The sequence below is a fragment of the Pieris brassicae genome, chromosome 3 (assembly GCF_905147105.1).
Source record: "Pieris brassicae chromosome 3, ilPieBrab1.1, whole genome shotgun sequence".
NCBI classification, from domain to species: Eukaryota; Metazoa; Arthropoda; class Insecta; order Lepidoptera; family Pieridae; genus Pieris; species Pieris brassicae.
This window is the reverse complement of record NC_059667.1, coordinates 8,686,697-8,698,772: the sequence shown is the minus strand read 5'-3', so window position 1 is coordinate 8,698,772 and position 12,076 is coordinate 8,686,697. Positions and strand designations below refer to the sequence as shown.

The following is a 12,076-nucleotide window of genomic DNA, read 5'->3' as shown; positions in this document are numbered from 1 at the left end:
TACATCCGAGGTAAAGAAATTCAATTGTGTATTCCTTGTTCCCGTAGGCAACAAGGGTCTCAAATACTTCATCAAGACCGTATTAACAGAATGCTGTTCAGTTACTTGTCCATAAAAATAACAAAGCCGTATTACGAACAATGCTAGCAATTTTATTGAAGAAAACATCTTGAAATGTAGAACTCTAGTCATTCACTGAACTCGCGTGTAAAGTACTATTTTTTGTAATAAATTCATATATATCCGTCATATAAGCTTTTTAAATTTTGTTTGGGCCAAAGACAATCCGATTTCCTGGGCTAGAACATTCTACTAGAATATCACTCGAGTAGTATAAGGCGTTTTATTCTTACCAAATAGTCACTGCCACTAATATCTTGGCAATTTATAAAGAAATCGTAATTTATCAAACTTTTATTCAAGGGGTTTAAAAATGTATTGTTTGGCATTGTCAGTGGGTCCGATTTTGTATGTATCTTCAGATTTGTGTCGCTGAATTATCATTGTTTTAGGCTGTATAAGGCGTAGGAAGATACATTTATTTCCTTTATGTTTAAAGGAATCAGCCTTTCGTGATTACTAACACTCAACGATATTGAATCAAATGCAAATCACGGAATGTTCCAACTCATAATTATTTATTCACAAAATAGGCTACCATTACAGATTACTCCAACGGGATACCTATTTACATTTACATAACATACAAGACATATACATAAAAAGAACACAACATTAAACGGTTAATAAATTAAAATATTTACAAGAAAGTCAAGCTAGGCTGTATAGAAACTGGCAAATAATAAGCATAAGGCCCCTTTAGACGGAGAGAATTTCTTGTCTCGAATGTACGATTATCGCAAGAATATAAAATAGTTTCTCCGTCTAAACATTCACACCTCTTGCTCTTCCACTTTTGCGAGATTTGCCTCGCAATGGAAAGTTCATTGTGTCCGTGTAAACAGAATTTCAAAAGCAATAATCGTATTTTGAAGTTTTGTGCCAGTTGCTATCAGTGCAGTGCGTGAGGGTGTTTTAATTTTGCTCTTCTAAGACAAGAATTAATTAAACGGAAACGGAAAAAAAATGTTGGCTTAATTTTTATTTTCCGTGTTCCACAAACAGTCGTAACTTCTATAAAATTCAATGAACTTAATATTATCGGCAGAGCCAAAAAGGATTTTTGCGACATTTTTAAGATCAATACCCAAGTAATCACTAAACTCGAAAGAAACTTCTCGCAAACGGTTCTAACCGATTTGTACAATACTCGCATGAATATAAAACAATGTCATACGAGATCGTGTTTATACTAGTCGAGTTTCTCGTAAGTAAGAATCTTCTCACTAAAATGTCGATGTGTAAACAGACGCAGTAAGTTATCGCCTAGCATTAAATCCCTGGCGATTCTCGTATGATCTAATCGTAGGCGAGAATTTAGTTCTTGCCTGTATCTTAACATTTTGATACGATAATGCTGTGGCGATTATTGCTAGCGATAGTCGCGTACGATTTCTCGCACCAAAACGTGCGAGAAACTCTCTCCATCTAAATGGGCCTTAATATAACGATAGCGATTCAATCTCAAATTAACTCATTTTCCTACAGCTTGGTATAAAAATTCAACTTTGAAATCGGGATCGCTACTCTGTGAGGGAATCACTTAACTCATACAGTTACAAAGTATTGGAGCAGATCATTGGTGACGCCGGTTAAAAGAGGTTAAGCTATCTTGACATTTAATTTAGTTTTGAACGGTAGTATTTATCGGCAACACTTGTCACATGTAAAGAAAAAGTTTTAGCTAATATAAGAATATTGGAATACTTGTTTAATTTTTTTATAAAAATATTGTTTTCTGTTATTTGCTAGTACTTCTCTATTCTAAGAATAGATGGTGATGGTGATGATAATGATGATGGTATTGATGATTGTGATGATGATGCTGCTGAAGGTGATCATGATGGTTTTGATGATGATGATTCCGGAAATAGAAAAGAAGATTTTTCCAAAGAAGCTAGTTTTCATTTGTAAGGCTTTGATAATCCATGTTCCTTATGGTAAAAATGGTATTTAAACGATAGTAAATAAAAAAGCGAATGGCGTGATTTAGATATAATATAGATAAACACCTACCTTTATTGCCGGGAGGTTCTACCATTGATACACAATACAACAATCTAAGGTAGGATTATATTAATAAGGAGTTCAACACTATCTTTACTCCAAAGAAAGTCCCTCATTCGCAGTGTAAATCGTTTAGTGTTTGGTCGACAGCGGGAAATAATAAAAGTAGACAACGGTTGTATGACATTTACGCCTATATGTCATACAATCATAATGAAGAATTTACTCTTTATGTTCGAAATTATTTAAGAAAGCTTGTTACGCGGCAAAGTCCTTAAATATCAAAAACAAGATTGAAAATAGTATCAATAAAACTAAACTAACTTGTCAGATAATTGGTAGTGAAACTCTAAGAATCAAGACATCGAACTATGTGTCGATAACACTATAATCAAATGCAACGAAGAGACAGCGATTGTTAAAAGCTGTTTATTAAAAAAAAATTGCATTATTCTGCCACGAAACTGCTCCGCTTTTATTAAAATATTGACAATACTGTTCACGGACTGAAATTACCTGTCTGGTAAGGTTACTGTAATTTTGCGAAGATAGATTTTCAAAGGCTCCATTTTTATGGTTTTCTCCCCATGTACCTAGTTGTTTTTATTATGACATCTACTTTTTAGGGCGCCAATTCTATGGTCTTTCAAAAATCCTAAATCGTAAAACTAAAATACCAAATTCCTTTTCGACAATTCTCCTGCATCGGCATAGTCTATAAATATGATTTTATAATGATATGATAAATTATTTCGACGCGGGTATGGTTTCATTTGGTACGGCTTTAGAGGAACATCTTCATCTCCAATGAAAACAACATGACTAGGCAAGTCCAGTGTATTTTCCTCGATACCTTTTTTAATGGACTTTCATTAAATATACCACCATCGGAGTTTGTTCCCTTTGCTCCAATGTTAACATACATAATAATAGTCATAATCAACGCAACCTAAAAGTACAATACTGAATGCATTTTTATAGTTAGAAAATTCTGATTGTGTTTCTGGTGGACACTAAATCAGTATGTGTTTGCTATTCAAAGCTCCGACACATGAAGGAAACTGCCATCTTGTTGCAAATCCTGTTTGTATATTGACCTATTTTTGAAAGGTGAAAGGAATGTCCTGTAGGCAGAAACTCTTTATTCGTAATTTTGTCCGAGCAGCTATAGCTTGACGCATATTTGTATCTTTTTTTTGTATAGACGGTCCAATTTCTTGGAAATTGGGCTTTCGTAACCCGTAACATATTTTTAAATGTCTCTTCATCTTCCAACTCTTTCCATCTAAATGGGTCTTAAGCAATGTCACAGATACTGTTAATAAATCGGTTCAATTTAACGAATTTTAATATTTGTATTCGGACTTAAACGGAAGGAACCGTAACATTTTATCTATAATTAGCACTAAAAATTACAGTTACAGTTAATAAACAGTTATATGTAACATAAAACGTGCTTAAATAATTCTATTCAAAAGTCCGTGGCTCCAGGTGCATTTGTAGTGTAACCTGATTAATGATTAATGATAAATTTAAGTAGATATTGTTTTTTTCTGATACTTATAATTAAATGCACAATATTTCTTACCAGATCAAATCAAGTCTATCGTAGGAGGTTCACTTAATAAGTGCAGCAGGATGACCTCTAATAGGCAACGATGGCGAAACGTCGTGAAGCGCATCACATCTGCCCCTTCTAATATCATCATCATCATTCATCGCTCTGTCAATACTGTAGTGGATAAGAAGAAGATTTCATAGAGAACCTTATAATTGAGTCTATCATGCAATAAAAATGTAAAATGATATTGTTCGGACCCGAACTAGCCCGGGTTTTATTTCTTAAACTATTTGAATTTAAAAATAAACGTGAAATTTCTCACTTTCCAAAAATCTAACTGTATCCTTTATTAGCAGTCAGCATTCAGAGATAAAAAAACTAAAGCGGTTATAAACTTTATACCGTAGAGTTGAAAGAACGAGCGAAAATAAAAAGATTTAAGCGTTATTGTTAGGGCAATGACCAGGCTTCGAACCTTGTATTTTAATCTTATATAATTTTATTAATGGCTATAAATCCGGACCCATTTCTTTGTTTTTTTATATTGCTAACTTTATCATATACAATTTAACGTTCGTTACAAGTGCCAATATAATTGTGTGTATATACATATATTATTTTTTCCACTATTATTATTAAGCCTTTATTGCTGACACTCAGTATTATACATATAAACACATATTTAAGTTACATAACCAAAGTTAATCTAATACTTAATATAATCCGATTTTGGTTCTAATATTAAGCTCTTCTCGTCCAAGTTGTGCCTCCTGTTCGCTTTATATCATTTCAATTGACTTATTTTTTTTAAAATTTCCCAGTAACAAGTTACTGATTTTTATTTAATCTAATAATATGTAGTCAAAATGTCTTTATTAAAATTAATTTATAAGACTCAATTATTCCAATTTCACTCTTTTAACTAAAGTAATATTCTGTCTCGTTCTATCAAATTGTGTTCACATTGTCATGAAAATAGGGACAAATGATTATGTTAGATAAAAAGATGCAATTAAGCTTAATTGTTTTGGAAACTAAATAAAATAGATACCAGTTTTCAGTTTTGTATGGATCTTATCCACGAAGATAATGTTCAAAGAAATGAAATTATATGCTCTTTATGTAATAAATAAATAATCGTAGTAGAATCATATGAATATTAACAGTACTATCTTATAAACAAGTTATTCCAGTCATTACATCACCAACTAATGAGTAAGATACGCGTGATTCATCGTAAAAAGATCTTCTTCAAATTACGAACAACGCCGAACAAAGAAAATACCCGATTAGGTTTCAAATTCAAACTCAAACAATTTTATTCATATAGGTACGATACTGGATAACTTTTTGACCATTAAACAAGGGAGTGGGGAAAAGTTTGCGCATCGTAAACAGCGCGGGACACAAACGTCAACTGATTTTTGAAATTTAGATTTAAGTTTTGAGTCATACAAATTGTTTGAAGTGGAGCAAATCAATTCCAAGGATTAGGACCATTCAAATAATCGTCGAATTTATAAAAAGCTTTATTGATTAATTTACGTTTAACCAGAGTTATTATTTGACTGTCGTCGTTTTAACCTATAAGTTGTCTCGAAGAAACATATACTTTTACATTTAAGCATAATCATTTTATGTTATAATTATGTTTATTCCAATCTAAATCTTAGTTTATTTATAAAAAATAATCAACAGTAAAAATATGGAATTTGATTATAATATTTTTTATTGAATATGTAAAAGTGTGGTATTGCTCCTAGCCTTTGAGCAGTGTTGGCCTCGTGACTTCAGCGTGCAACTTATCCCTGAGGTCGTAGATTCGATTTCCAGCTGTGCACCAATGGCACTTTCTATGTGCACTTTTAACATTCGCTTTAAGGGTGAACGAAAACATCGTAAGTAAACCGGCTTGCCTTAGACCCAAGAAGTCGACGGCGTGCGTCAGGCACAGGCTGATCACCTACTTGCCTATTAGATTAACAAATGACAAACTGATACAGAAATCTGAGGCCTTAACCTAAAAAGGTTCAAGAGCCACTGATTTATATATTTTTTTACCTCATAACCACATTAACCGGAATCATTAACAGTTTAATGTCTGTCATTTTATAACATATATATATATATATATATATATATATATATATAATATTTATTATTGTCACGGCCGTTTCTCATATAGAATAGAATATGATATGACTCAAATATAAAACACCTGGCAGGTTTCGTAAACAAGATATGAGAAATTCTAAACTTGCGTACACTTAAAGCACGATTCACGGTCGATTCAATTATATTGACAATAATATTATCAGTTAACATAAACCACTAGCCATTCACATGTTCTATTCCATATGAGAAACGGCCGTGAAAATAATAAAAATAAAATAGCGCTCCACTTGATAACAATTAAAATTATGCACTTCAACGTATCTTCCAAAACAAAAATTGCATCTGAATTGAAAAAAATTGGAATGAAAAAAATGGAAAGATCCGAAGCTATACATTACTAGACCACTTAAAAAAACTGACTGACTTTTTAATGTTATTATATATAAAAATTTAGTGTTGCATCCTCCCTATCCAGAAATACACTTCTTATCAATTTGATAGCAGCAGGTATTACCACATTACGACTGGCGCAACAACCTTTTAGATCTAGGCCCTAAGGCCTATAGTAATATATAAAAAAAATGGCACTACAACCTTTTTAGATCTGGGCCTCAGATTTCTGTATCTGTTTCATGATCATTTCGAATAGGCAAGTAGGTGATCAGCCTTCTGTGCCTGACGCACGCCGTCGACTTTTTGGGTCTAAGGCAAGCCGGTTCCCTCACGATGTTTTCCTTCACCGTTCGAGCTAATGTTTAATGCGCATTTGGAAATCCATTGGTGCACATCCGGGGATCAAACCTACGACCTCAGGGATGAGAGTCGCACTCAGAAGCCACTAGGCCAACACTGCACTGCTGGTATATATAAGTATTCTAAAGATATAAGTATAAGTATTCTAAAATACTGTATCTATTTCGTGAGCCGGGTTAGAAAAAAATTTTTGATCACCAATTTAATAAAACAGATCAGACAAACGTTAAAATAGAAAAAATAATGTCATCAAAATATTATATAAATAAAACAACGCCGAAACAGGACGTTATATATCAAGTTTCAATGTTGGCGAACAGGATTTAAAAATGTAAAAACCGGGGTCGAAGTTCTAAATCACGCTTACAGATGTGTCAACTTAACTTAATGAATGCGTCTATTGTCCGAATGTGATAATTAACCAATTATTTTTAACCTACGAGTCTAGTTATGTTCTATATCACGGAATCTTTGCTTCAAATAACACGTAAATTTGCCAATGCAATTTCATTGTAGCCAGAAGATGGCAGGCCTTGTCCTTCGTATCCTAGCTAAGATCGGAATATAAGTGTTATGCTATCACAGCTGTGTACTATCTTCTGCTTTCATTGCCAGTCTCAACATTTGCCATCGGTCAGCTGAACATTATGAATCTAAATATTTTTTACTTTAATTTTATGTATATGATATGGCCACCAGGGAAAACAATGGTCAACCTCTTGCATGGTGGGCTGACGAGCTAAAAGAACTAGGTGGTGAAGATTGGTAGAAAAATGCTCAAGGCAGAGAGAGATGGAGCCAATTGGAGGCCTATAAGATGTTCTTGGATTTTTTTTATTACTGTATAAAATTTTGAGTGTGTGTTATTTTGTGAAGATGGGTGAATGTTTCAAGGAATAAATGAGGCTTAATTATTATTATTATGTATGATACTATGGGCGTTACTTAAAAAACTATGCCGTAGGTGTACTTCACCATCATAAACATCACAACATGAACATAATTTTAAAAGAGACAAAAGAGTGCTTTAATATGAAGCAATGTCAGTCAGTCATTATTTAACAGTAGTAACAATTTAAAATACTAAGCGGTTTATATTAAATTACTTATACTTTCTGTTTCGTATTTGTTTAACAATGTAATTTGTTTTGGTTTTGTATATTCTCTCTTCTTTTTTTATAATACGTTTAGCTGTACTTATAAATAAATAAATTAACGTGCAATGAGACTTAGTTGTTCATGCATAAAGCTATATTATTTCGCCCGCCCTGGTATTTATTATTTCCAAAAATATCCAAATTGCATATTGCATTTGCAATGACATACACATAATTCTTACATACATATTATTTATTTAGGACTCATTATGGATCCTCATTTAAATACTAATCAACGAACTTTTACCTTTACACTCATTAATTCAAAATAGATCAAATACTTGTTGATTCTATAGTTCAAGGTATCCATTATAAAAATGATAATATATCAATCTATCTTCGTTTAATATTATGCGTAAACTGGTTCATGTGAGTTATTGGATATTAATCAGTGATCTGATTAGATCACCTTATTACTAAGTACTGTGTAATGATTGAAACAAATAAAAGAGAAATATAATTATTATTTATTGACATTCTGCAAGTTTAATTTGCCACCAGAACCAACTAACTAGTAAGGGAAAATTATTACCTTAAAAAACTAGAAAAGTACGAACTTTATTTTTTATTACAAAAAATGTAATTTATTTTACATGAGAAACTTAATATACGAACGAGACGCACGTCGCAATCAGCAATCCTAATTTTAGTCTACTAGGTTCATTCTGCTATGTATCTTAAATTCCCTTTTGAATTGGTTAAACGCGCTAATATGACGAATTTTAGACGGTTATTGATTAAATAATTTCACACATACTTAATAGACTTCTTCAAATAATTTAAATGAAAATTACATTATGATATACCATAGTCTATTAACAGTAGCAAGGTCGTCTTATGAGATGTATTGTAGGCAATGAGACTTAATCTACAGTTTACCCGCGTGAAGAATCAGTTCCGTACTCGTTTGGGTTCGCTTGTTATATCGTCCTACCAAGCTGTTTTTTATGGTCAGGCAAACACTCCCAAATACCGTGGATAACATAAGGATGAGGTACTTTTAGTGCTAAATCACGCTAATTTAAAAATTATAACGTTATCAAATAGTCGTTGCATTATTTAAGTCTGCTCACAGATATGTCATGCATAACAGGCTAGTAATTATGTCTAAGTTCAGGGAAATTGTGAGGTTTGGTAAATGTATCATTAGCATGTTAAAATTTATGTTATTTTAAACAGACTAAAAAAAGAAAACTGTCACCAATTTTTGGACGCTGTGATAACAAAAACTGCTCATGTCGAGGTTAGCGATAACATCAGTGTAAAGTATGGACGAAGCTAATACAACTTTCTAGCGAGAACAGAAAAGTGAATTGAAGAAAAAGTTTTAGTTTTAGTGAATAGGCCTCAAGTTGTTGTAATATTTTCATTACAATTGATTATACATAATACTGACTTCGTAGCAATAAATTTTTGACAAGTTCAAGAAATAAATCACATTAGCATGTCGATGTTTCGAATTTACGACTTGATTGAGCGACGATTGAGAACATCTGCTAATGAATAGATAATTTTAATATACTTATTATGGAGAACTGGATAGGATTCACAAATTATGTTTGGCGAAAAAAAAGGTATATATAGCTATCGAATATTGGTTATATCAGCATTAGGTTTGAGCTGTTTAGAGAGCAACAATGCGTACTTTTGTGGTATGTGACAATACATATTAATTATTTTTGGATACATTAACTGGCAATAGTTTTAACAATGAGTTTAATATTTTGATATGGGGATATGAGATCCAGAAGTCAGATAATTTTCTCAGTCTGTATCTAGATGGGGTGTTTTAGAAATATTGTTGGCAAGACATGATCGTTTTCTAATAGATTTTCTTAGTGCTTGCACAAATAATATTTTTTGTATTTTTTTTTAGATTCTTTCCCTGGCGTTTGCAGTTGCCTTCGCAGCTGACGAGCAAGCGTAAGTCATCTTTAAATACTTAAAAAGTGAACATAGTGTAATGCTAATTAGTTTCGCGATAGAATTCATTTATACGTGAATATCAGTTTCCTGGTGGATTAAACAAAGTTATTAATTATATTCATGAATTTGACTCTACATATTAAATAATGTTATAGTTGACATTTTCAGTTTAGTTAGTGACTAACACAAGAGTAGCATTGTCTATTATTTGTTAAAAAGTTTTAGGTCTGTTTCGGATCGGGAAAGTGAGGATTCAAAACAAAAGACGAAATGAATCCACGTTTTCTATTTCATTTAATGGTGATTGGACAACATAAATCGTGTGATTGAGATTCGCCATCATTTTGTAATATATTACAAAACCTATAAAAAGATTGTCAATTTCAGGAGCTCAACTGTACAGCCACTCAGTCGTGCCACAGCTTCCGCATCCGTGACCACATTGAACCCATACAACAGATTCTACTCTAACCGCTACAACCCTACACCAGTGGTTGGCCGCTACGAACCTGGTCGTTACAACGCTGGCAGCTACAATGCCGGAAGCTACAACTCTGGCAAATACAACGACAACTCCGGACGTTACGTACCTGACAACACTGGAAACTACAAGTAAGTGTTGGAGTCTAATAGTCCTAGTTTATATTTCGTGTTACAATTCATTGGCATTACAACCTCTTACCCTCAAATTTCATCATCATCTCAGGGTGATCTTCTGATCTTTACACACGCAGTCGATTTTCTTTCATCGCTCCAGCGAGTTTTAATAGCATATAAAAATAAAAGTCTTATTGGCCTCATTCATGCCCTAATCGATATGTCGACTTGCTGCATCCATAGTCTTGCTGTATACTATAGTCGCTTCCAGGGCATTAGGGATATTGAAACCCATAGTTAATAAGTAAGTTAGATCTTAATTACGTCCGACCAACTCAAGTACTCGTTTAAAATTAAAAACATAATTATGAAACAGGCATTTCGTGTAAGACTCACAATTGTCGTGTTTCACACAGAAGGTTCACTACTACGCTTCTAGCCTATAAAAATGTGCTTTTAAAATATATATATATATATATACATATATTTAAAAAGTTGAGTTGTTAAATGAATTTCTGGTTGTTATGTATTGTTTTATATTTCAGCGGTGACCGTGGTGACCGTGGAAACGCTGGCGGATTCTACGTCCCAGACTCAAAACCATTGAACTTTGAACAAGTAAAGAAACCTAAGTAAGTTATAATTATATACAATTTTATTAGTTAAATATGTGTACCAATCTCAATTATGTAGTTTAAATTCAGATCATCAGAGCCAATGGCAACCAATTTCTAATTAATTCTTGACTTGATATCATTAGCAACGAACAAGGCTGTAGACGCAAATGCTTTTTCATAGTCAGTATTAAGATATATTAAAAATGATATTATATGGCTCATAAAATAACGCATTTATAAGTAAATTTGTAACTCTTATTTTTTTTAGTGTAATAGCTATGTGAAGTGATACCGCCGCCCATGGACACTCACATTGCCAGAAGGCTCGCAAGTGCGTTGCTGGCCTTTAAAACATTCGTTTCAGTATAGTCTTCCTAAGCGTACCTATTGAAGATTCCTATTGAGGATGATTTCATCCACCATTCACTTAATAGCCAATCATTACTTTATATATATATATATATATATATATATAATAGCCCCTAACAAATCATCGTTTGAATTTCAGTGTCGTAATTATCAGCACCAACGAAGCTCTCCCTACACCAGCCAGCCCCGTCACAACAGCCGTCCCAGTGACTACAGCTGTCCCAGTCACAGCTGTTCCAGTCACCACAACTGTACCCTTCACAGCCGTCCCAGTCACCACCTCAGTCCCCGTAACTGAAGTTCCCGCTACAGCCACCCCAGCCAACCTCGGTGCCTACTACATTTCCTTGAACGACAAACCCAAGTACGTCTCACCCACACGAGTGGTTCCAGTAGTCCCAGTCGTTCCCAAGGTTGTTGTCCCCAACACCTACGAATACAACTACGGCATCCTCCGCCAAGAAGCTGATGTTCTCCCCGATGGTTACCACTACCTGTACCAGACAGAGAACAAAATCCTCGCTGAAGAGGCTGGACGCATTGAGAAGATCAACGACTTCGAGGGCATGAGGACAAAGGGTTTCTTCGAATACGTTGGCCCTGACGGAGTCACCTACAGGGTAGACTACACAGCTGATGAAAACGGATTCGTCCCTGTTGGCGCTCATTTGCCTCAGTGATCTAGTCATAATTAAAATAGTAACTGTTGTACCTATTAGCCTAAAAAAATCGGGCCATAATGTGATATAAGTAATAAAATATTAAAAAATACGATTTGTATTAATTAAAACCTACAGAAAGATGTTTTCGTCTCAAAAATTAACAGTAACAACAGCTACTAACAGTAGCTACTT

The 12,076-nt window shown here is 33.6% G+C and overlaps 1 protein-coding gene across 1 annotated transcript; it reads left to right on the top strand.

Moving 5' to 3' along the window:
* Window positions 1-9,304: 9,304 nt before the first annotated feature.
* LOC123707713 (larval cuticle protein LCP-30-like) lies at window positions 9,305-11,993 on the top strand. Its single transcript, XM_045657997.1, has 5 exons — window positions 9,305-9,365; window positions 9,590-9,636; window positions 10,027-10,251; window positions 10,782-10,868; window positions 11,362-11,993. Exons 1-5 carry the CDS (start codon window positions 9,351-9,353, stop codon window positions 11,900-11,902), a joined length of 915 nt encoding a protein of 304 aa, XP_045513953.1. The 5' UTR covers window positions 9,305-9,350; the 3' UTR covers window positions 11,903-11,993.
* The last annotated feature ends 83 nt before the right edge of the window (window positions 11,994-12,076 follow it).

Coding starts and splice junctions, on each gene's coding strand:
- LOC123707713 (XM_045657997.1), top strand. Junction 9,637..10,026: donor TTCGCAGCTGACGAGCAAGC/GTAAGTCATCTT, acceptor TGTCAATTTCAG/GAGCTCAACTGTACAGCCAC. Junction 10,252..10,781: donor GACAACACTGGAAACTACAA/GTAAGTGTTGGA, acceptor TTTATATTTCAG/CGGTGACCGTGGTGACCGTG.